Below are 26,805 nucleotides of genomic sequence, written 5' to 3' on the forward strand. Positions count from 1 at the left end.
GTGAATGTACCAGCATCATTTGCTGTGATTTTAAAAACTGTATCTGCTGAACAGCCTAATTCAAATTCTGATCTCAAATACACATTGCCCTTTATCCTGTTTATATTCGTGATGGTAAAACCAGTGCCTTGACTTAGCAGGGAAGGGTGCTTATAGCTTGATGAGTGTCTTCAGATTTGAATACCTGTGGGAAAATCTGTGCTAAACAAACCATAAAATTGGAGTTTAGGATTAACTGTAAAATCAATTAAAAGACCCAGACTCAGTAAGCAGCAAACATGAAAAGAATGTGGTGAGGAATTTAGCTCAGGAGTGTTCACTGATCATATCTCCCTGGAAAACAAGAGAACAGAAAACTTTTGCCTGGTACGTTTTTAGAACACTCTTGAGGCTTATCACTAGCCAAGAACAAGAGATGTGTTCCACCAATGCAAAATAAATCAGTGCTATGAATGAAAAGGGGCTTTTGTGGCAGAGCACGGCATCAAAGTTTGGAGATATCTTCTTCCTCCTTGTACGTGCTTGGTTTGTAGATAACTCCTCTGTTGTCTTTGCTTCCCTTTTTGCAGCTAAAATAAAACAAATGTATTAAATAATTGTAATTCCAATGAAGGAAAAGCACCATTGGTTACTTAAAATGGTCCATTATGCATTCATGAGATTATTTCTCTCTGTACCAGTGCAAATGTCACAGTAGCTTATTGTTACAAATATTTCAGGAGAACGCATTTTGTGTGGCAGAGTCAATGCTGATCGCAAAGACATCAGGCTGTAGGAAAGTTTGTAATCTTAGTCTTTTTTCCAGAATTTGGCTTTGGTGGCAAACAGTCTGGCTAAATGATCTCTCGTTAGTACAGATTTCTTCCCCTTAAATGATGTGACCTTTGGGAGAGGTTCTTTCTAAAACTCCATTCCCCTCTTGTTTCACTTACTGTTCTAGGAAAACATTAAAGGATTCAAAAAGCAATTAGAGGCAGCAATGCTAGCAAAAAGAACAAGAAAAAGAACAAATGGCAATTGAGAAACAGAAAAACTGGGTACGTCTGTTTTTGACCCAGCCTGCTTGTCCCACTTAGTCTGGAAAGGGAGTCTCATTTCCTAACTGCTTGTGGGAGCAGTCAGTACGTAGAGTGGAAAGTGGGTTTGTGTTCTCCCCAGTACTCACATACAATTCCCTATTTCCTGTTCTTCTATCTTTCAAGGGTTTACATGAGCACTGTTCCAGTAATTATTATTTTGTGGAAAAACAACCTTATATGGTTGCTTTTCACAAAAAACAATTATTCCTACAGTGGCAGAATGGTGGCTACTGCGGCACAAAGGTAGCAGCAAGTAGACACCTTTAAGCCATATAAACATATTTTGCTGGCAATCAAATAGAATTACTTTGGAGTGTATGATACAGGAGAAATAATGTCTACAGTGATAAAAACAAATCAAAGCTTGTAGGAAGAGATCGTATCTTATAAAAGATCAAACATTACCACTATAAAAAATGTGCAAGGTCTTGAACACACAAGCACTTCTTTGTGTCAGGAGAAAAATTTGGTTTAACTTCTTTTCCTGTGATGTGACAGTCGGACATCTTACCTTTTCCTGTTCAGTAGCCAGAGGGCTACTGCAAGAATGATGAGAACTCCCAAAATGCTGGCTATCACAACAGAAACAACAAAACCTAGGAAAAGACGGAAAGCGTACAAAATAGTTAATTTCATTTACTTGAGAGGAGAAGGTTAGTCTCTAATCTGTCATAACATTTGCATTCTGCATCTGCAACTTTCCTACCGCCTGCTCATACCACTTTGCAATTATGGAATGGATAACTTGCACAGATGTATACTGGAAGGTCCTAATCCCACAACTGGATCCACAGTTCACAAGGCTGTGAATTTAGACACCCGCTGAAGTCATAAAGCCAACATGCAGGCACAGGCATAGCAGATCAGAAACTCTTTGGATTTCAGTGCTATAATGTATAAGAGAGCATAAGCAAAACTGAAGAACTAAACCCAGGCAACTAAGGATGTTAAATTTGATGCCTTTTGTTTTTTTCAAGGCAGAATAGCACCATTGAGTGTGGACAGCTGAAGAGTGATACGCTTTGCTGTTGAGAACATTGGTTAAAGGCATCTAAGAAGGTAAGAATGAATTTAGGAATGAAGTATGAAGAACTGGGTGATCTCATGTTTGCATTGAGATGTTAAGCATTATCATTATAATGCTGTCTTTGATATTGACCTTCCTATATATTTTTGGCAATGAAAGCATTTTTATTTCTTTTGGCCTTCCCAAAGATCCTGAAGGTGACCACTCTTTTTGTAACTGCATTTTCATAAATCATTTACACATTGTTTTTTATATTTTATCAGATGACTGTTTCTCTCTAAGCAACATCAGAACCCTTTCAGAGTGAAGCTGATATGTTTAAAGTATTCCATCTAAATATTTTCTCTTACTAAATCAGCTGTTGAGAAAACAGAAATGTAAAACCTGGAGTTTAACCTTATCCCATTTAACCCATTAGATGCTTTGTTAATTTTAAGTCCAGCTGAACAGAAGCAGCTTGCAATCCATGGACTTGAAGAAAAACTGTATTTTAAAAAAGGGAGGGCTTGTTATAGTAAAGGTGCATCAAATGGACAACAAAATATAACACCAAATAGATAATTGTAGAAAAAAAGCTTGTAGTTTGAAGAGGAAGGGTAAGGGGCATTTCTGTTTGATGAGAAGGCCTTCTTGCAAAATTTAGTTAGATAGTATTTCAGCATGGTGCTATAATCAAAACTAGACACCAGTTCTCATTTAGCTTGTGCGCAGTGGAAGGTTTGAACATTGTAATAAATTTCAGCTGCATGTATGTGAAACTGATTTTATTGGAATAGATTGCTGACAGGCAAAATACATTACAAACACGTTTGAGTTTTGCTGAATAATCCTTTAAGATTAGAGACATTTTGAAATGTAGTATTTGTTTAGAGTGAGAATGAATTTAGATTTTAATTATTGGCATCAAAATGTGGATGACCGAACTCTTCAGTCATTTGCATTTTTGATACAAAACACAGCTCAATGGCCCCATCTTGTGGCGTCTATGCCCAGGTGAAGATGGCAGCCCTCAGTCTTGACACTGAAAAGGCAGAAAAGTTGCTCTGAAAACCTGCTTTAGTAGGGGTGTAGGGTGTGCACAACAGGATTTCTTTCACAAATTTCTTCACAAATTGCCTGGCCCAAGCCATGATTCTGTGTATGGCCTCTTCTTCCCTTCTTAAGAAGCATGGTCTGTTCTTATCTGTGGTACAGGTGGCTGCATCAGGCTGGGCACTTGCAGCCAGCTACCAGGTGCACTTCAATTGTGCTTTGATAGGAACCTTTTTTTTTTTTGTTCTTTCCCCCCCCTCCCTCCTCGGTGAGGGGCTGCACCTGTGAGGGAGCCTTTGTGACCATAGTAGGTGGAACGTGAGATTACAGGGGTGATGAATACCTTTTTTGAAATGGCTAGAACATTTTTCTATGGTTCACTGATAGAGTCAATGAGCTTTTGTAATTAAATGTACTTAGACTGAATGGGGTTTCTATTAAAGTAGCACTGAGCAATGCCTTTCATAGCCATAAAGACCAGTTCTTGGGTGAGAACAGCAGGATGGGCAATAACCCATACAATTCAACTCTGGTAAGTCAAGCCAACTTTAAAGATACACTGAAAATGCTTTTGTAGCTGGTGTCACCTCTGCATGGAAGCCAAATAATGTGGCTTAGCAGAGGGAAAGCCAAATGTTATTCTTGGGTTTGGCACTGGTTCACAGCAACAATTTTGAGAAAGTCACATCTGGGTCAAATTTTCCCCCATAGATGGAAATAATAATGCTTACACTATTTCTGTGAAGTGTTTAGAGATTCCTGGATGAAAAGCATAGTATCTGATTTTCAGTTACTGGGATCATGGATTGTAACTCTCCACCTTTTACTTTTAAGCATTGAGTGTGATTTACAGAGAGAAGGTAGTCAGGTGCTGAAAGGTGAGCTTAAGAAACAGAGAGAAAACTGCATTTCTCATTTCTGACTGACCAGTCTGACTCAGAAAATCGCTGGCTCATAAATGCGGTTAGCAATCGGCAATGTACCCTTGCCAAGTCCACCAGGCTTTGAATCTTGACGAATTGAGAGGGTAAGAAAAAGTAAAAAGTTGGATCTCTAGATTCCATGGTGAAGCAGTTTTAAACATAAGGTAGTTGCTCACTCCAGAACTTCTGTTACTTCAGTGTTTTTGCTGTGGCATTGCTATAGTAGATTGTTTGTGCATGGATTTAAGAAAGACCCTGCAGAGGAAGCCTTACAGTCTCAGAAACTTGGCAGCCATATTGCAAATCCTGATTCTGCTGTTTAAAATCATGGTACATAATCTGACTTGAGCAGCGATTTGAAGGGGATTACTAAAATAGCCATCTGGACCCAACAAGTTCTCTAGTTGGCAGCTGGTGTTTGAGATTGGAGGTTTGGAAAGAAAGTTTTAGCCCTCTTCCTGGGTCAGATAAGAATGCCATGGGGGAGAGGGATATTTCTAGTTGGCCAATCCACCAAAGCAGAAAAAGGACTGACATACTCTAACTCTTTCCCTTTTTCACTATTTAGCCATCTTTTAGTTTACTCAAAATATTGTTTGTGCAACTAATACCAGTTTGTATATTAGTCACAGGGCTATTAAGGATTGTTGATGATTTGGTAAACTTGTGATTTTCTTATATATTTTGGTTAGAATCTAGCAACAAGAGAACTACTAGTGTAATTCTCATTTTAAAATGAGATTAAATTGAGGTATTGTTCTATAACCATTATACTTTGCAAGTGATGGCATAGGGACTTGATAAGAGGCATGAAGATAGAATAGAATATCATAACTATGGCTTTATATAGTATACAATGAGAAATCAAGGAACAGAACCAGCAAAATGCCAAGCGTGACTTGTGTATGCCCTGCATGTGAGTTGTATATAGTCACAGAAATAACTTTTGTCTAATGCAGAGCCATATTACAGTCAAGATACAAGGTTTCCACCTGTTACCAACATAATACAAACAAATTAATTTTCTTAGCTGATAAATTGATAGGGAGGTTGTTCTGTTACTTATTCTTGACTCTGAAGCAGTAAGATTAAGGTTATTGCTTACTGCAGATAACTATGTGTGAGCAGAGATTGCAGAGACTCTTCATTATGCATAGCAGAAAGGTATTCATGATCTTTCAGAAAGGGAAAAATCTTATTTTTTGTTAACACGTGAGCTGATGCAAGCTGTGATAAGATACCTTTGGCAGCAAATAAGCAAGGAGGCAAACGGAGACATGACAATGAAAGCAGAAAAATGCTTCAGCTGCTTGACTGGAAGGAACTAGTGTGGATGCTTACAGTGCTCTGCACTGTAGTCTCAACAGGCTTGGGGACCTTTTTTTGAGGTATCTGAAATGAATGCATTCCTAGCTTCCAGAATGAGGATGGGAGATGAAAACTACTCAGCTATTTTTGGTGAAAGTCACTTTTCTAGGCCTTTATTTACAAACTGGAAGCTGTGTACAGACAGGAGGGTCCTTGAGAACCTGAGCACCTTTCAAGATGCTCAGTAAAAAGTACAAAGTCATATAGTGATGACTTTACTCATCAGGTGTGACATCTTCAGCTCCTTAATCACACGTTAAACAAAAGGATATGTTATGCTGTTTCTCTGCACCTCAAAATTGGGAAGTATCCCATCTCTTTTTAAATCACTGCCCCTGCTTCTGTGCTGCAAGTTAAAATAGTTGTTTTTCTAGTCAGTAGCTTTCTGCTGAGTGTACAGAAATGAGAACCTGAGGTAATTGGGATCCCTGAACTGCACTGAAAACTGTGTATTGCCTTTAGCTCTGTATCCTGCCCTTCTTTATACACCTGGTCCATAAGGCTTCTCTTGAGGATCCACTATATTAACTGCAGGTAGAATGGTTAATAAAATGAAAATCAGGAGACGCAGCAGTTAAGGAGATGTAGCCTTTGTTGCTGGTGCTCTGGGGATTATGAAATGTAGAGATTTAATGCAGAGCTGGAGAACGGGAAGTCATGGCTTGTGGTTCAAGCCATATAGTCAGCCAGCTCGGAACTGTTAAATATTTTTTACTCCAGTAAAAATACAGAGAAATGAAGATCTAAGTCATTAGAATTCAATGAGAGAAATGTGCTTAAGTAGCAAGGACAGTAGCATCAACATACTTATTTAAATAATTACTAAGTTATGTGCAGTAATTCCAGAGAAGGCACGCAAAAGAAAATTCATGGTAGAATTATGTGTCCTGGTTTCGGCTGGGATAGAGTTAAATTTCTTCCTAGTGCTGTGTTTTGGATTTAGTATGAGAAGGATGTCGATAACACACTGATGTTTTCAGTTGTTGCTAAGTGCCCTGTCAAGGAAGCTTCCATGCTCTACCAAATGCAGAGGCTGGGAGGGAGCATAGCCAGGACAGCAGGCCCAGCTGGCCAATGGGGTATTCCATACCATGTGACGTCATGCTCAGTATATGAACGGTAGGCGTGTTCCAGGAAGTAGCAATCGCTACTTGGTTATTGGTCAGCGCGGGTGGTGAGCAATTGCATCACTCATTTTGTATTTATTATTATTATTATTATTATTTTCCCTCTTCTGTTCTATTAAACTGTCTTTATCTCAACCCATGAGTGTTTCTCACTCTTACCCTTCCGATTCTCTCCCTGTCCCACTGGGAGGCAGGGGGAGTGAGCGAGTGGCTGCGTGGGGTTTGGCTGCCTGCTGGGTTAAACCACAACATTATGTTCCTCTTATGGGAAGCTTTAGAAAGATTTTAAAATGTTTCCATGAGAACTGAAATGGTCCCCAGCCACAGAGTGATTTCTGAAATTGTCTCTGGGTTTTATCTCAAAGATGGAGATTTGCTTCAAATAAGGGCCAAATGCTGCTGATGGTCCACTCTGCTCTGGTTGGGAGTTTTGATGCAGCTAATCTGACAGAGACCAGCCAACTTTTGGTAACAAATCTAAATCATCTCTGATTTCAGAGAAGTGTTTTGTCTGGGATTTGTTTTGGCTGATCTCTGATTTTCACTTTTCTCCTTTATAGCTTTATATTAGAAAAGATATATTATGAAAGGGGCTGTCTGGAGAGGGGAATGGCCAGAACAGCTATTGCAAGTATGCCTGCAGGGAGAACTGTTCCCTGCAGTGGCTATTGTGTGAAATTTCCCAATATAGACAACTCCTGTGTTTTCTGTTCTTTCATCTAAACAGTGAAGAAACTAGCAGGCAAAGTTGAAATGATGTGCTAACACATTTTATTAATTTGAAAGTTTACTGCTTGGCCAATCTTTTTTTGTGAAGCCTGCTTTTTCTTTTAAAAATCTTTTACTCTCAATTTCAAGTAGTATAGTGGCTTGCCTAGATTCATCTGCCTTCAGTGTATGTGCCAGTTTCACAACTGCTTAAGAGTATTTGTTTGCAAGACAACACAGAAATTGGAACAATACATTTTGCACAAACAATATACTCAAATGCCTTACTGTGGGGCACAGCTAAGCTTATCACCATAGATGCAGGTTTTTGTGCAACTCCCCGCCCAAACCTATGCATTGTCATTGTGTAATACTGCATAATTAAGCTTTTATCAGTTGTTCCTCATAAGTTGGCAATTTTTTTTAATTTGTAGCACTGGATCATACAATCCAGTATTATGAATTATTTTTATTTGTCAAGTTTGAACTCCTCAAGGACCTCTCCTGATTCTATGTAAGATCCCAAAAACAGTCTCCCTGAAAGGCAAAGTAGTGACTCCCTTTAAATGTGTGGTCTGCATAAAAACAATCCTGATATTTGCTGAGAATCAGCAAATGTCACTGGTGAGACAAGGCCAGCTCAAGCACTTATGCTGACTGAAACAGCTCAGCTGTGGAGAACTGTTGAGTGTTTGGAGTGACAGCAAATATTTCTGCTAAGCATGACAAGGCCAAACATGTCTTCCTTCTTTTATCTCCTTGCCTTTGATCAGAAGGGTTGTAGGGCTTGCCTGATACCCATTGTGGAAAAAAAAAAATTCTTATATACTCTCTGAATACCTTATTCTCGTACAGTTGCCCATGGAACAATACAGTAAGAGAAGAAAACGGAACAAAGTGAACTGCGGGAAAATGAGATTGCTATATTTTTGTGGTGGTACAGTGCAACAGGACTGCCACTTCAGTATTTCAAGTTTACACAAATCACTGCGCACTGTTTCTTTGCATAGAAGTGTTAATACAACTTACCTTCACGGAAGGAGATGAAAACCAGTCTTTCGTGAAATTCCTGAACGTTTCGGAAGTTATCGACCATTTCCAGGGGTTCTGGGTCATCACTCTCTGTGCAGTACATGGCTGTTTCCAGTGCCAGTAACTATAAAGGGAAGCACCCTGTTCAGCTCCCAGAATACAGAAAAAGCAATGCCAGTGTATGATCACTGAGAGCGTGTGTTTGAAATCAAAGGGGTAGTCAAAGGGAAGAGGATACATTAAGTAATACTGAAGTCGTGCGTGGCCTGTAAGCCCAAATACAGAATAATGTGTAAACAGTGTGACATCTCCAAACCCATACCTGTATTTTGTTTACATCGTGATAAAATGAATCCTGCTTATTAATCATCCGCCAGGAAAACTGGATGGAAGGAAACATGGTGGCCCTTTGAAGCATGTTCTCCCTAGCACAGTTTAACTCCTAAGCAGTACTAAAAGCTGCTTTATGAAAGAACTCTCTACTTTGGTAAAGACATGATCTGGCAGAGTGGACAAAGTTAAGAATGGACTTTCATAACAAGGAGCATGCAGTGATTTGGTCAGAGATTTTGATAATACCATTTTCCCCCTGTGTTTATAGTCTATGTAAGTGGCCACCTAAGAACAAAAAAAGCTAATTAGGTGACCACAAAAAACCTAAGTTGGAGAAAAGCCAGGGGATTCAAGATGGACAAATAACACATGACATGCTTTTTAGAAAGCATCTACCCAACCTATCATACCTAAGTCAGTCAGGATCAAAGTAGCACTAAAATACTTAGTGAATAAGGTTCAGACATGAAGCCTGAACAAAAACGATCTGGAAGTGACTCATGCAAAGACTCAAAGCAGGGAGTAAGTACATAGTGAAAAGAGAAATTAATCTCACTTGACTGTGATTTTTCAAGCTGATACTATACCAATTGCTATGCAGTTGTCTGTCCTTTATTTATTCTGGTCAATTGAAAACATGCTAACTACAAGCAGAATAGGATATTGGTTTATGTCAGTTCTGTGCTGTTCTTCCCACTTAAAGGATTTTAGCAACGGTCATTTTTCAGTTTTACAGGAATGTAAGAGAAATCCAGGAAATCAGAATATGCATTTACTGTTCTTTAGCAGATACCAATCAGGAAAACATGTGCTGTATTTAAACTTGCCTGCTCTTGTGAAATTTTAACGGGGTGTCGGAAAACCGTCCAGAGAACGCTAGGGTAGCAAGGAGGAGTTGTCAGGGATCCTTCATAGCGATAATACTCTTCCAGTCTGTCAGGAAGCAGTTCTCGAATATTGAAACCAGGGACTTGGACCATCTGATCTAAAATAGGGGATTGATATTAAATGCTGCATCTTTGCTACACAGGTAGTGCACCAGTGAAATGAATTTGCTTTTCAGTCAGTAGGATGCTTTCAGTCATATCACTAGCAGAAGAAAAATACATTTTAAAGAGGTGATCCCAGTTTAATAAGGAATACCTAAGCTTTTTAGGTTTCCTATGTACAAATCTTGTCTTAGATACCAAATCAGAGTTCTGTTAAGATAAACTGTGGCCGTATTAACCAAAAAACACCATGTGGAAGAAATAAGGCCCAGTCAGAAACACGTGGTGCATGCTAGCCTTACACTCTTCACAGAAATGCACTGCATTTGTAAGTCTTTCACAGTTTGTGACAGGTTTGCCTGGGATTTCTGGACTGTTTCTTCAACCGGTTCAATCCCTCTCAGGGTGACATCTGATACTCTTAACCCTTCTCAATCCAATGCAGGCTTATAGCCACTCACCCTTGTATTTCACATTCCGGAAGTGCCTGAAGATCTTTTCATAGGATGGGTTGAAAGGTCCAATCTGTAATGAGCAGACTGTTAACAGCTGTGCAGATCACTGCAGCCTGAATATGAGTTTTTGCTTCTGCACACAGCAGACAGCAGTATTTCATGGCCTCTGTCATAAGGCAAGTGTCTCCACTGTCCAGATATTCATATACTAGAATGCTCTTTTCTAGTATAAGTACTCTTTTTATTCAAAACATTAACACTATCCTCAGAACCCCGCTAATGCTCTTACTTGCTCCAGAGCTATTACAGCTGCTTTGTCATAATGCTATCTTAACAACTGCAGTGTAGACCTCTTGTGTGCACTTGAAAGACCCTATTGCCCTTGCCTGTTCAGCACACTGCACAAATGAAGAGAAACCATTTCCTCTGAGAACATTACAGGCATAAGTTCTCAACTGACAGGCTTTTCAGATCATCTGCTGGTTTCTAGTCAAAGCCACATTTTTCCACCCACAAACATTTTTTACTCTGCTGCTCCTCACAGTCCAGGAAGATAAAGAATGACACTATTGGGTACCGCAGGGCCGCTGGCAAGGGCTATAACTGAACTATCTGGCAAGGGCTATAACTCAACTATCAAACAAGACCATGTTTTTCAACTGCTACCAGCAGCTTTTCAGTCTAATAACCAATGCCTTTTTAATGAATTCTTTAGAGTTCGTGCTTCGCAACTCCTCTGACAACCAGACATAGTAAACTGTTATCCTTAGATCAACTTTAATAGCCACGAGCTGTCTGAAAGTTTTTGAAAGATCTAATCTCCATTGTTCCCTTATTTGATTTTTAAACACCATTGCTTAGAAGTAACCAGAATCCCAGTATTATTCCCTAGCAAATATACAATATTCTGACACTTTTCACAGCTGCAACTTAAAAATTAACTGAAATTTTACACAAAATTATTGTCAAAGTCTTAGAGCTGCTAGGAAGTAAGCTTGCATAATATTAGTGAGAATTAGAGCTTTGTCTGCTAACTAGAACATTTTCATTTTTTTGATGGAAATGTGAAAACCTGGGTGTTTTCAGGTTTTTTTATGCTGCAGAAAATCCTCACATTTAAAAATCATCTTTATAGTTATCTTATTGAGGAGTTTTAATCCTCAAGAAAAAGGAGAATTATATATGTGCAAGCTTCTAAAAATTTTTCTTTCAGATCATTATTATCTTTAATTACTTGCATGTGGGGCTTTAGAGGGGAAAACTGGAAAGCTGGCCTTCTGTCATCTTAAAAAGGGCACTGAATTTACTTGTGTACTGTAATCTGTGATTCAAAGAATCTGGGACGTTTGTGACCTGAAAACTGTGGTCAAATCCTAATTACATATAGTGGCCAAAGCCAGAGTTTTGCCTGCCTATGCCTCTTTGCTGTGTTAAAACTCTTCTTGCTACAATAGGCAGTTTTTAGAAAGTGAGCTTGAAATTCACTGTTGTCTGTTGGTTGATAAACTCTACCAATCCTTAGTTTGTAAATGAATGCAAAAATGGATTTAACATAGCTGAAGTTAATTTACTGAAAAACATGAGGAAATATTTAGAATTCCTCTTTTCTTAAAATTTGTTCCTGTTTATGTATGTGCTGTTGGAATCTGGCCCTTTTTTGTGGAAGAGAAAAGGAAGAACCTTTATTCAGTCACAGCATTGTTAAATAATCTAGGTAATTTTGTACATTAAAGGTCTCTGATGACTTAATAATTGAAAGCATATTCTAAACAAAAAAAAAAAGGTCCTGCACCCTACCTCAAGAAGAATAGCCAAAACCGCCAGTCCATCAGCTTTGTCCATTGCTGCTGTTATATCTGGATACTTCTCAGAGTTATAATGTACAATATGCAGCTACAAAGAAGGAGATACTATGTTATGGTAATGTCTGGGCTGTGCTCACAGTTCTGTTTCACAGCTAAAAAGGACCAGTGCAGCCACCTCAGGCCAAGACAATACAATGGGATCCTTCAGTGATTTCTGGGTGTAGTGGTAAGATCTTTTTAGAGAAAAGCAAAAGGTCCTGGAACTCCTATCCCAGCCCGGCTGTAGCTGAGTTACCCCCACACACACATAATGGGAGGGCGGGGGGGAGGGGAAGAGGGTCAATCACTTCACCTTCAAGGCATCTTCACTGTAGTACTAGTAAATTTTTCTGAAAAAGTAACTCCTTAGCACTCCTGGGGCTCTCTGATGTTTAGAATGCAAAACCCAGTGTTAAATGTAACTACAGAAGAAATGGATTCCTAAAGTGGTGTTATGCAAGCAAATTATTCTGACTGATTTCTCTTTTATTTGGGGTAAATATCCGATTGGTACTGCTTTTTAAAATCTATTCCCTAATCTGTAATTTAGGATTAGAAAAGGTAACAAATAGTTCTTCACTGGATAGAACAAGGTGAGTAAAGGTAGACAGAGAAGCAATGTTGTGCAGCTAAAAGATACACCTGGTTTACAGAGAAGAACCAACGTGTCAAATATCTAGCAATTTGCTTGCCAGCCCTAAGTTTAGAACGTAAATTCCAGCTCCCTGACTTGTGGCATATTCATGAAAGTACATTGGAGTCCATCCTTTTTGCGGTGCACAATGCATTTTTCTAGTATATACTCAGATCATAAATACTTGGACTAGAACCTTGCAGCCTTTTACAGTCATATATCCAAGATAAAGACCCCACTTTGAAACAATGGGACCTGCCCAACCTTCTTTGTTTCTTTCCCTGATCTGAGCTTGTCTTACCTCTGCTGCAAAGTGCTTCCCACTGACTGTGTGCTCTGAGCCTTCTGACTTGTTTCTGTTTCCCCAGTGTAGGTGAAGTTGAGACGCAGTGTATTCAAACGGGAGGTTTCTGATGTACATAGTAGGCGACAGATACATTTTCACTGTAAGCAGACCAAAACCAGATGGGAGCAAATGATACCACAGCTTTCAAGCACAGGGCAAACAAAAATACTGTGTCTAAGCATATTACTATGGAGCATGAACAAAGCAGATTCTTCACTCAAATCCATCTCAGTCTGTGGTAGAAGATAAACACTTTAGTTATCTTTAACCCTTTCTAGGCAATTCAGGAGAATTTAGAATATACCCTTTTTCTATTTTCTTAAACTAAAGGAATTGAATGTGAGTATTGTTGCTAATGGAAATCTTTCTTCTCCCTGAAGAATGCAAAATTATCTCAGTCTTATTGAAGAGACAATTGTTGACGAGTCGAAGCAAAACTTAGGCTCATGTGCCTTCTTTCAATCCCCTTATAGTGGTTAAAAGTGGCTTAATAAATTAATATTTCTCATGGTGTTTTTAAACTCTTGTTATATTGAACTCCTCTGCCTCTTAATCTTCTTCTAGGAGCATATGTCATAACCAAATAAACTTTCCCCTCTCCCTGCTCCCCCTGAAACCCAGAGCATTGATGTCAAGCAGCGAGATAATCACAAGCCTTAAGAATTAGCATTTCCTCTCTTGACATGCCAGAGGGAGACCTTTGTATGCATTACCCTCCCTTCTGCTCACTAATGCTCTCCAGTGTGGAAGGCAGGCTGGGTTATTTTTTTTGTGTAGAAGTTACAGTAGTAGTTCTCAACTCAGCAGAAATTAAGGTGTTCACCTGAGAAGTTTGGTACTTCATAAAACAATGGTTTATGTAAAGAACAGCTCTTTATCAATGATCTGGACAAGGGGATCGAGTGCTCCCTCAGTCAGTTTGCAGACGACACCAAGTTGGGCGGGAGTGTTGATCTGCTGGAGGGTAGGAAGGCTCTGCAGAGGGACCTAGACAGGCTGGATCGATGGGCTGAGGCCAACTGTATGAGGTTCAACAAGGCCAAGTGCCGGGTCCTGCACTTGGGCCACAACAACCCCATGCAACGCTACAGGCTTGGGGAAGAGTGGCTGGAAAGCTGCCCGGAGGAAAAGGACCTGGGGGTGCTGGTTGACAGCCGGCTGAACATGAGCCGGCAGTGTGCCCAGGTGGCCAAGAAGGCCAACGGCATCCTGGCCTGTATCAGGAGTAGTGTGGCCAGCAGGAGTAGGGAGGTGATCGTGCCCCTGTACTCAGCACTGGTGAGGCCGCACCTCGAATCCTGTGTTCAGTTTTGGGCCCCTCACTACAAGAAGGACATGGAGGTGCTGGAGCGTGTCCAGAGGAGGGCAACGAAGCTGGTGAAGGGCCTGGAGCACAAGCCTTATGAGGAGCGGCTGAGGGAGCTGGGGTTGTTTAGCCTGGAGAAGAGGAGGCTGAGGGGAGACCTCATCGCGCTCTACAACTACCTGGAAAGAGGTTGTAGCGAAGTGGGTGTTGGTCTCTTCTGCCAAGTAACTAGCGATAGGACGAGAGGGAATGGCCTCAAGTTGCACCAAGGGAGGTTTAGATTGAACATTAGGAGAAATTTCTTTACTGAAAGAGTGGTCAGGCCTTGGAACAGGCTGCCCAGGGAAGTGGTGGAGTCACCATCCCTGGAGGTATTTAAAAGACGTGTAGATGAGGCCCTTAGGGACATGGTGTAGAGGGCATGGTGGTGTTGGGTTGACGGTTGGACACGATGATCTTAGAGGTCTTTTCCAACCTGTATGATTCTATGATTCTATGATTTCTTTGCAATTTATCTTTATTATTTTCCAGTGTGAGTACAATTTGTTCCTGGAGTGTCCCAGACATGTTTTGCAGGGGAAATAAGGCTCGAAACCTTAATGAAAGAACAGCTGCAAACCTATGTATTTTTATGCTAGTGCTAAAAAGCTTTTTTTGAGCTCTACTGTTTTCAGTCTAGCTGAAGTAGGTAATTGTATCTGGATTAGCTGGCCGGTGAAGCACATTAATTATACGTAGGAATGACTGATACCACAATACTAAGCATCCTACTGATTTCCTCTCCAGTCATAAGAGAAGATAGCAGCAGATGGTGTAATGATCACTCTAAGAGAGGCTAATTTTTCATTACTCAGAGCAATTAAAGTTTGTATCTGAGTGAGGTTTCTAGAGTGGGTTGCATTTCTAGGAGGGCATTGACCTTAGAAGTGAATTCCCTTTTTTACTGAGGGGAGGGATATATTTTTGTCTTGGCTTTCATTAGGAAGTAGTTGAACTTCTTGTTTTAGGGGCAAGATCTGACAATGTTAGTGACGTAGGCTCTACAAGGAACTTGCTTTTACCTGTGTGACTATTATGTGAGGGACAGGCTCTCAGTGTTGTTCTTTTGTCTCCACCTGCTCTCTGGCACCGTTGAAGTCCACAATGACAATGTTTCCTTCTGTGCCTACTGCCTGTCGCTTACGTCAGCCTAATACGTTCAACTGTGACAGTACAATCTTTCACTCAGGACCAAGAAAGGCTCTTAGGAAAAGAAGGTTCACAAGGAAAGGGTGTTCCACCCATTCCTAGTCTAAAGGTTTTGATGAAGAAATTGATCAAGAGGAAAAACAGGAACCATGCCCTAAGAGGTTGGCCCTTAACGAAGAATGGGCATATGATGTTCTGCAGAGCAGGTTTACCCCACTGAAAGAGGGGAACCTGAAACACAGGTTCTTTTGATGCTTATGCAATAGAGGAGGATACAAAGAAGGAGGGCCTTATAACTGTTCTTATTTTGATGTCTTCAAATGTTTCAGGAAGGAACAAAAAATGGTGGGACTAGCTTAGTGGTATTGTATATTGTGTCAATATAGTAGACCTTTATGAGACTGCATCTTCTCTGCTTCTACCTACTGTACTGACATTTTGATTTAGTACTACAGCGGAGGGCATGTTTGTACGCTATTTCTAATTATTTTTCCATCTTTTTATCTATCTGCCTTATCTTACACTAAAGAGGTTTCTATCTCAAGTCAAAGGAACAGAATGATGCTCCTAGCTTTTCTTTTTTTCTTCCCTCCCTCACGTAATTTAGCTGAGCTGCTTTGATTAGGTCAGAGACCCATTGCACCCATATTTTATCAGAATATTCTTTTTAACAGAATCAAAAGTCTGTTTCTGTTTCAGAGCACTCCGACCAAAGTAATAAGAAAAGCTCAGGAATTAATTCTGGCATGCCTAGAGTTTATTTAAAAGCCCTAGTTTGGCTTACTGCAAATCCATTTGTACTAATACATTCCCAAGTTTCCCTAGTCTGTTCTCTAGATGTAGGTATGCTGATGTGAAGGCTTCATCGTCACAGCTTAATTTCATCTGATAATCAAAGTAGTTCACCCATTAAATAAAAAATCACAAGCCCTAGCAACTCCTTCCTTCACAATCCCTTGCTGTCGTTGAGCTCCCTTACCTGAATGACCATTATTGGTCAATGTAAACTGGTCAGTGGAGGACACATTATAGCCTATGAATTCTAAAGGCAAGAGATTAGAATCATACTGGAGAATATCTTTGTGGAAATCTATTGGCGATTGGAATACTCCTCCACAAAATGGGTATTTCTTTGGCCAGGCCTTCTCTCCGTCAGGACCTGTGTGAATTAACAAAGAGACACATTTGTCAAGCCTTAACTACGCAATTAATATAAAAACTCCCCTGTTTCAGCCTTCACCCAAAATTTGGAAAAGGACCTTTTTCTGAATTTTTAAGACTTCTTTTTTTTTTAACTTAATTTCATCTTTCCAGTGTGCCATTAGATAGAAAAGGACCAAATGCCAACAAAAATCTCACATAGAGACACTTTACCACCCCTCAGTTTTTTAACAATCTCAGCTGCTGTTGATGTTACACTCTTGGGGAACTGCAGGCCAGGTAGCTCATCAGGTTAGGCCTGCGGGCAGCAGCACCACAGCCAGCCACAGTGCCTCTGACCTTCTCGTGATGGTATTGTCTCTCTTCAGAGCTCAGAAGTGTGACAAGTAGAGTTTGGATCTGTGACAGTATTTGAATTATTTACTGACATGAATTACTTTTCCCTATGGAAGTAACAGGCATAGGCACAGTAATGCAGCTATTCCAGCCTTCTGAAAAGAATTGCTGAAAGAAGTGACTTCATGTTGGCAGAGGAAAGTTTCTATACTTCTCAGTACACAGAAAGCCAGACCCTTATAAACTTTTCCTTATCGTACAAACTGTTTGGCTCCATCTAGCAATATTGCATAACCCACAGTGAAAAGCTAACTTGCAAAAATGGAAGATGTTATGATAATTTGACCTGTAATAACTTGCTCAAACTCTGGTGAAACTTTTCTTCATCACAGTCTTTTGCCCTAGGTAGGATCTACAAAGAATAGATAATATCAAGAGATTTTTAATTGTGCCTTTGATTTAATTACACATTAATAGCTAGCAGCTGTTTGCAAGCTGTAAGCTGAGACCATTTGGATTTAAATACCGAAAGAGGTACTTGCAACTTGTGTTTCTCCTTCACTCTGAAGAATCATCGTTATTATTTCTAAGGCAGAAATGTCTTTTGGGATCACTCAGCCTGATCTGTATAACACAGGCCATTGAATCTCCCTGGATTAATTTCTACTTCAATGAGGCCATATCTTTCAGAGGGAAAAAACATCTACTCTTCCTTTAGGCACTGCAGGTAAAAGATACTTCATTAGTGCCCAATGGATAATTACTCTCCTTGGCAGCTTGCTTTTCACTGTGAGTTTGTCTAGCTTTGACTTTGTTTAGTGATTGCTTTTAATCCTTTGCTTAGAAATTGAAGAGCCTCCTGTTAGCATATTTTTGTTCCTCATTGAAGTACTTATAACATATGAGGACATAGTTTCTCACTTCTCTTAAAATACATAGATTGAGTTCCTTGAGTCTTTGCTTAGAAGGCTTTTTTCCCAAACCTATAATATTCCTTGTGGCTTCTTTGAAGTCTCTCCAGTATGTTAACATCTTCCATGAATCATGAATGCCAGAATCTAATGTTAGATTGGGTCATCAGTGACAAAACAAGTTCAGATCTTTTCTGAAGGAAAATTAACAGTCGGGAGAATATTATTAGAGGCTCACTTTTTAATGTGAAAGACAGTTTCCAAGGATATGGGTAGTGGACTTAAACAGTGCATGTGACAGAATTTGCAAGTTCAGTTCTGGTGCTCAAAGACAGACTTACTTCCTTGTTAAAGCTCTTTAAGATTATTCAAGACATAGGTTAGCACATGACATTGTTTGCAGTGTGGATACTCAGACTCAATCAGTGCTTTTCAGTATAAATAGGCCTTGATGTTGCTGTAACTGACATCTTTGACTCCAGTTCGCTGTCAATCACATTGATTTCTCTCCTCTTAGATCTTCATGGTACTATCTTAAAGTTATTGAAATTATTTTTAAAAGCTAATAGATGTTATGCTGACATTAGAGAAGACTGTATACTATCCTCTACGTATTTTTTGGGAAATAACAGATCCATCCAGAAGAGCATAAATTCCATACTATGGGATATGCATACTCAAGAATATTTCCCAGGAAAATATATATCAGGATATACCAGGAAATGATAGTTTCTTGAGGTTGAAACTTGATGTGCAAGACAGTGACACTGAAATTTAACACTTTGCAGGGAGCTAAGACTACAGCAGTGTCAGAAAAATTGATGAAAAGCCTTTATTGTAAAATGACTTCAGTAATTTTAAAAGGTTTGGGGTTTCTGTGCACTGATAAGATAAGTGAGTTTGCAAGAAGACTTTAATGTATTACATATCATAGGTTTGGAGACTTGTTAATTAAATAGGTAATTTTTAATTGATGTGTAAAATAGAAGTCTAGTCCCAGCCAGTGGAAACCATGTCATGAAGTACCACTCACTTTTTCAGTACTATGTTTGGATGAATTGAATGCCTTAAGAGTTGGCAACAGAGTAGGGGAACTTCCACACCAACATCAGCAGTTCAGAAGGGAAACTTTTGTCTTTTCTATAAAATGCTGTAGTTATTGCAGTCTTTAAGTACCTTGATCTTTACTAGCAGTTATCCTTTCCTTGACATAAATCTGCAACTCCATTCACAGGCCTCTAAGCTACAGCAGTTTTTGCTTGTTTCTCACTCCTGCTCAATTAAAAAAAACAACCAAACAAACCAAACAAAAAGCCTTTTTTGGTACAAAACCAGTTTCTCTGGTACAAAACCAGAAATTCTGCCATGTAGTCTTTCTAATTTCAGTGCCCCAAAACTCCTGTCTCAAAGAGCTGAGCTCACTGCAGCTTGGGTTTGCGTATGTGAAATTGAGATTTCCATGGTAGATAAACCACACAGCTGGAAGGCATTTCTCAGCTAGCTTTGTTGAAAATGAGTGATTGATTGTGAACCAGATTTTCCTTTTTCTGTGCCAGCACATTCAGATAAATTCAGTGGAAATCACATTGTGTGTGATCAGGCTCTGTCTGATCGCTATTGAGTAAAGAACAGCATGTGGATGTATTAAGAATGGCCTGTACAAGTCCCAAAAGGTATTAACATAAGAAGCATTGCAAAAATATCTTAGTAGTTAATTTCCTCCTTTGTGACAACATTTGTGACAAAGGGAAAGACCCAGGCATCTCAGATGATGTTTGCTGCTATGAGAATCCTGTCAGGACTGTGTCAGCAGAACAATAATTGTGCCATGGGCCTGTCCTACACACCCAGCACTACTATTCAGCTGTTGGAGTGAGCAAATTAAGGTACAGAGCGGTTGGTGTGGGTGGAAGTAGGACCCTTCCTGGTACCACGGCTCCCAGTGCAGCCATGAACGCTCCCTGCTGTAGGGAGTGCAAACTCAGGTTGCTCAAATCCAGCTTGCGGGCTGCCTTCTTTTACATGAGTTTCCAGGACCAGGTTCCCATACCACGCTGTAAATAACCCTGAGCCTGGCTGTGCCCTCGTGGCTATTTTATAAAAGATGTCTGTAATAATTCTTTGGATAGTCTTGCACAGCTGCGCAGTGAACTGAGCAAAATACCCTCAGCACCATGGCTGCATGCGTCCGTCGTATCATCTGCTCTGACAGCTCTTAGCTTTCCATGCCTAAGCCTTCAGCCAGCCCCGCAGCCCTAGCGTTGCTGGGTGATGCAGGACAGATGTTCCTTTAGGAGCAACAGTGGTGTCTGCTCCCCGGATGTGTATATTGACTGACTTAAAGAAGAAAACAGGCCTATGGGACACCAGTGTTACCAACAGACTTTTGCTCTGATGACCAATTAATTCATGTTGCTTGAGCTTCTCATGGGGTATCCAAGTTCTCTTGATCTGAAGTAAACTAATGTAGTAAAATGCATTGGGTCAGTAACACAGGGAATGTCTGTGGTATTTTTGCAGCCAGGCAGAGCACTCTGCCCTTAGCTGCCGCTAGCCCAGGGCTGAGTTAGTAGTGAAGGCTGAGTCCAGGCTCCCTGCCACAGTAACATGACCGCATGGTTTCCATTTCGCTCAGAGCACAGGCAGACCTCAGTCATACCATTCTGTGTACACATATCCCATATGTGTATATCTTCCACATACGTGTCCAGAGGGAAACTTGTGAGATAGAGGAATTGCCAAGGGCTGTAGCTGTCCCTGCTACTCCATTCAAGTACTATATCAGAAATTTTGGGCACGTTCTAGTGTGTTCACTAAAGCTGGCATTTCCTAAGGGGAAGTGGAGGCGTCTTCGCACAGGTTATCAGCTCCTCACTGAATTGAAGTAGAGTATTTGGCAACAGTAAAGCTAAAGAGTTTGCAAGTTCAATTAGCCTGATGTCTGTTAACAACAGTTCTTGTGTCTACATTGTAGTGTGAAGTTGTTTCCTCACATGCTAAAGCACGTTAATAATTCCGTTGGCACTATTATTTTAAACTTGGCTGTAAAACTAGTTTTCTCCATTGTAGCTGCTTGTCCACTCTCAAGGAGTGATTCTGGTTCTTTGATTTCATTCCAGCCCTCTTACATTACAGAAGCAGGAAGCCAGAATCCAAAGAATTGAAGCCCAGCTCTCCAATTCTACCAATTCTCTTCTAGGGTAGAGGACTTCAGGCCTGCACCTTGCAGCCACACAGCATCATTGCCAAAAGCTGCATGCACATGCTGTCCTGAGCTATGGGTCATTGGAACAATTCTTTTAGTTCTTTAACTGAAAACACTTTTCTCATTACATACTTTATCTACTTTGTCCGTTTTACAGAAGGTGAAGCAGCCCATCAGAGGACACAAAGCAAGCCTGTGTCAGAGGGGGCTGAGGGCTCACCCCCAGCTCACTGGCCTGTGCTGTTTCTTCCAGGCACTTTTTCTTGGGCTATATACGAGAGTACTGAAATCAGGAAGAACAAATAGCATTGCTGCAGTTTGGCTAAGGAAGAGGCAAATAGAGGAGAGGTTTAGCCTTTATATTTAGTGTATCTAATGCAGTAGTTTCCATTATAGCCAAGCCAAATGCTCATTTCTTTGGAAAGCTTGCACTGAAAAGATAAGGCCTGATCACATGCAGTGTCATCTTGCTTGCCCTGAGCTGCAAGTGCTGTATCAACATTCAGTTTTACATATTGTCGTACTGAACAGATAGAACTTTAATTGACAGCACTCGGATTTCTCTTCCACCCTTAATCTTGTACCTTGACGGTCATCTTGACATCAGCCTGCACTGTGATTATAATGGCTTGACATCCTTTCCCTTCCTGTTGACTTAGTTTTAGTGGGAGGCATTGCAAAGTGTTGCAGGGATAAAGATAAATGGTGGGATGTGTAGGTTGCCGTAAGGAACCAGGATCAGTAGTAGAGTATGGAGAGGCTCTTTTCTGGCTGACTGCAGTCTCTCTAATCGCTGTTTTTCTCTGTGCAGACCAGTGTTCTACCGCTGCTTTTTTCCAGGTATATGAAGAGAACTGTCTGTACAAGTTCAGTTGCCACTTTAATTTTCTGAATTTGCTTTTATATGTTTTTTTAGATATATTTGAAAATCGGTAGTTGACGGAAAAAAAAAAAGAATCTGTTTTGTGAACCTTCCCTCTATCCTCCTAGAAATCAGACTGAAGTATGGAAGCACTTAACAGGAATTGGTGAAGTTGAGCACTGAGAATAACATACTCTGAAATAAACACTGGTACCCAAATTCCCAGAAAGGAAGAAGTAACTAATTTAAATAAGCATTACCCTGGGAAGGAGGGCAAAACTTCTACTTTGATGGTAGTAAAAGAAGTCTTGCTTTCCTTACTACCCAGAAGGGTTAGGTTCATCTGATGGCTGCTGTCAAGGTGGAAAACTCAGGCTTTTGTTATTCAAACTGTGTCAAATTTTTTTTTCCCAATGAGAACGTGAAGTATATGTACGCATACTGGCATTTAGATTAATACCTATAGACATGCAGCTGACAGTTTTCCTTTTGCTTATGTGAAGCGAGTCAGGTAAACTGGAGCACAGCCAAAGGGAGTAGTTATTAGCAGCAAGTTCAGTCTCAGAGGTTCTTTGGAGCAGCACCAAAGGCTTAAGAACAAGCATTTTTTTCTGAGATTCTCAGTACTGCCTACTTCTCTGTGGGCATGTGGCATATAAAACACTACTCTAAATGAGGAAATAACTGGCCAGAGGATTTGATCAATTAAAAGAAAATCTGTAGATAATTCTTCTTCCTGAGCAGCCATCAGATCCCTCTGGGTTAGTAGCTGACTTAAAGGACTCGTGTACAAAATAACACTGCTCTCCTGAATATGATTTATTCTACCTTGTCAGTGCTGGGATTTTCAGGAAGCTGAGTCTGCAGTAACACGATACAGGTGACTTGCTGAACTCTGACTCTACTTAAAAATGAAGATCCATGTGGGTTGGGAGAGGTATGCTCTTTACAGAAGGAGGCTGAAATGTGCTGCTGGTCTGTGAGCAGTGGGGAAACAGAGGGCTTTGGGGAACCTCTGCAGTTGTAGGGCCAATCTGAGTCTGCTGAAGTTCCTGTCATCCTGCAAGGCAATTTAGAACCCAATAATTGACTCTCAATCACCCGGATACGAAACCTGATGGATGAATAACAGATTTCAAGACAATGGGCCAGATCCAAACCTGGGTAAAGATAGTGAACCCAGTAATTTCTCAGCAGAATACATTTGGCATGTTATCCTTAAAATACAGAACAAAGCCACAACTTAGTATGTACAAATTAGTTGGTACTTACCAATATAAGACCATTTTGACCCTGTTTAAAGACAAAGGAAATATTACTGTGAATATTTGAAATTGATCTTACTCTGTAAAGAAACAAATTGCCACTTAAGCCCATGTATTGAATTTTGCAATACTTTTATCTGTCTTTCTAGCCCCAGATATTGAGCAAAACATAGACGCTTTCAAAGATTATGAACACTTCTCACCCAAATTATAACTATAATTATTCCTGTGATCCTGCCCATAGGGCTTGACTTTCTTGTGGTCACTTAAATCCTGGAGCAAAACTTTTGTCAGTCTTTTTTTTTTTTTTTTTTTTTTGAATAGCCACAGACTCTGTATGTAGGTACATCCCTGATTTTTTTCTGGTTAGGAAACTAAGGAATATAAATGGGGTGTAGCTATAATGAATCCCCTCACGCCTAGTTGAGGAGTTTGAAAAATATCAGTGGATTGCCAGTTGCTACACTGAGAAATGCTGGACAGTCATTTCTGTACAGCGGCTCTGGGATTTGCCAACTGAAACAGATAGGAATAGATGGACTTTGAAAAAGGGAGTATGATACACAAACCCATATAACTCAGAGAATCCTGGGGGGTTGAGTGAGTGTTAAAATGACCAATATTCATCCACTGCTTAAGGAACTGAATTTGGCTCAGTGTCTCTGCATGTTTTTGGAAATGTCTTGACTTATTAAATGTTCTTTTTAGATTTTTTTTTTCGGTCCTGAAACCTACTTACAGTCATTCAGCTTGCTGTGTAATTACAGGTGCTTGTCCTGACAGACCTGAACAATTTTGGTTATCAGGCTAATGCAGATCTTTACTCCGCAAATTTAATTTTATTTCTGCTTAGAAAACAGTCCTGAATTACGAGTCTTGCAAACACTCAGTGTGCCTGTGTGTGGGTGCATGCATGCAGGCAAATATTTATCCGTACATGCACATGTCTGCTCAGTACATGATTCTTGGCTGCATTTCTTGTACTCTGAAGCGTGATCACAGATACAGCTCTTCTCCAAAGAATGTCCTGTGAAATGTTTGGGATTAATTTGTAGGGATGTGCAGAACAGCTGCACTTAGCTCTTTCACATTGATATGTGCTGGGAACACTAAGCTCTCTGCTTCCAGTTCGTTAGGACCATGTGCCTTGTTCTTTTACACTGAAATTTTCAAAACGAGGTCTGTGTAATCATCCTGGCTAAAGTCCCCAGGTTCCTCGTGTAGAAAAATTCATGCACTGTCTTAGATTTCAAGATGAGAAATCTCATTCTCCTCTCCCCTTCTCTCTGCAGGAGATTATCTCTTACTGAGTTTTTTTGCGGGTGCTTGTGTGCTCTGGTCAGCACGTTCTGTAGGTAAAACTTGCATGAAGGTAGCAACTGACTCTCAACAGGTTTTAGAAATCGCCACATCCTCATCTGAGCAGGGTTTGAAGAAATATTGGCTTAACTACAATAGCTACTCTCTGCTCATGCTCTTACTGCCCATTAAAATGTGTACGAGTGTCACAACTATGATTTTTATAATCTGGAACAACCTTAAAAGAGTCAATTTCAAAGGTTTTCAATATTTTGGGCATTTATGCCAATTGAAAAAAAATAAATGAAAGCTTAAAGTCTTTTGCCAAGTTAAATTTTCCTTAGCCTGTGAGCATTTTGATGATCTGCAAGTCACTACCATTATGACTTTACTGATGAGCACAATAATAGCAACTAGTGTAGGTAGGGCTGAGGCACGTGTAACGCTTATTTCATCTAACTTAGATCGGGAGATGAATAGATGACAATATGGCAGAATCTTCTTGATTTTGTCTGAATGACCATGTAGAGCTGCAGAAGTGTTTTACTGCCATCCTCAGAGTGTGAGCAAGGTTGCTATTACCCTTATTCTGCTTGACGATGAAATGAGGATGAGGCAGACTGTCACACAGTCTCCCAAAATTGGAGGAGAGTCAATAAAGTGTCTGATTCACATCTAGAAGGGAACTATCAACAGTCCATACCTGTGAGCACTCTCCTGCCTCTTTGTTCATGTTGGGGTGAGTGCTAATGAGTAATACAGTTACATGCCCATGCATGGCAGAGGAGGTTCCTAGAGCCAGTGTATCTCTGTGTTTCACTGATCAATAACTAGAGAATGAATATGTTTCCCATGTCACTTGGGAGCTGGGAAAGTGGGAATGGTTTTAGTTGTGGTAATCTACGTTAGTTGTGTCTCTGACATGGGAAGATGTCAGAGACAGGCAGATGCTGTAGCTCTTGCCATCTCTTGGTACTGGGTGTCTAATTCCTAAGATAGGAATTCTCTAGCATTCTCTTCAGGAGGTATTGTAAGATATCTTTTCGACACATCCTTTCACTTCCAAACTTTCTGTGTTGTCAGAGAAAGCACCTGGAAAGCACCAAGCTTTATTCTGTTATTCTGGAAAGCATCAAGCTCTAGGAACCTCTGCCCTTCAGGTTTGAGATTCTGCTAGAGAATATAGCCATTTTTCAGAGGATATATGCCCAAAATAAGAAGGTGACCTTAAAAGTTTGAATTCCACCCCTTATGTAGCTCATGCGAAAAACCCAGTAAAATGCTTGTCTTGGCAGAGCTCTGTGTGAAGCTGACTGCTCTGGATTACGCTTGAGCCTTCAGGATTTTCATCCCATGAATATATGTGCTGAGTAAAAAGTCGACTTACACCACCCTTTATGATGATTCTCCCTCATATCCTATAATCACACTAGGTGGATTATAGTTAGCATGAATCGATGAAAATTTATTATAATCAGCTTGAACTGATTACAATCAGATGAACATTTAACTCCTAAAAAGAGAGCGCTGACCTCCTGAAACTGGTCCTGTTTAAATATAAGAGAATGAGGTCTAGTATATGGGGCGCTTCACAGGGATTGCATTCTTTTCCTCTGGTTTAAAAATAAACAGGGCAGAGGGAAAGGTGTGATGCTTCCACTAACTCTGAGAAGTCTCTGCTTCATTCTACAAGAAACAAAAAGATCACAAAGCAAGGCATACTGAGCATGCAAGAAGTCTGTAACTCAAACTAAATCAGAGGACAAATTTCTTTTTCCTGTATATATCTGAATACCTACTCTGAGAAATTGAAATAAGGATACTAACTCCAAACAACTGCAGACTGCAACAATACACAACTTTGAGCATGCTATTGAAATAGTAATAATTAAAAGATGCCAGTTTTCTACATACATTAGCTCTCTAAGTTACAAGTGACAATAAAATAGAAAGCTGAAAGACTTTACCATTCAACGGCGCTTGCATTGAGAGTTGTATCTTTAGGAAGAAAATAAGCACAGTAGCGACTGTGACTATACTGAAGCTCTTGGCTGACATCTCAAGGAAAGACTTGTAATATTCCAAGAGTTCACAGGTTTCTCTGTACTCTGAAGAAACTCCCTTGTAGATATGTGGCAAATAGCAGAATGCACACATACAGAGCTTCTGCTAATGAGTTATTGCCCTTCTCTCCCCTTGTCTCTCTCCCTCCTTTTAGGACTGCTTTTTATAAAGCTCCTGAGACTCAACCCAAAACAAATGATGTAATCAGACCTGCCTCTAGGTCATAGCACCCTTAGAAAACTGATCATATCCTTCATTACCTCAGTTTTAGTGAGCTCCTCACAGGGCAGACTGCAGCACTTAGAGAGGGA

The 26,805-nt window shown here is 40.2% G+C and overlaps 1 protein-coding gene across 1 annotated transcript; it reads right to left on the reverse strand.

The window, feature by feature from the left end:
• Positions 1-484: 484 nt before the first annotated feature.
• On the reverse strand, positions 485-26,488 carry CA12 (carbonic anhydrase 12). Its single transcript, XM_075159528.1, has 10 exons — positions 26,398-26,488; positions 23,139-23,159; positions 16,371-16,550; positions 12,853-12,995; positions 11,871-11,966; positions 10,080-10,143; positions 9,457-9,614; positions 8,294-8,420; positions 1,591-1,675; positions 485-569 (listed from the first exon to the last, which is right to left on the reverse strand). The coding sequence occupies exons 1-10, from the start codon at positions 26,486-26,488 to the stop codon at positions 485-487; spliced, it is 1,050 nt and encodes a 349-aa protein (XP_075015629.1).
• Positions 26,489-26,805: the final 317 nt, after the last annotated feature.

This window comes from Calonectris borealis, chromosome 11 (assembly GCF_964195595.1).
Source record: "Calonectris borealis chromosome 11, bCalBor7.hap1.2, whole genome shotgun sequence".
NCBI lineage: Eukaryota > Metazoa > Chordata > Aves > Procellariiformes > Procellariidae > Calonectris > Calonectris borealis.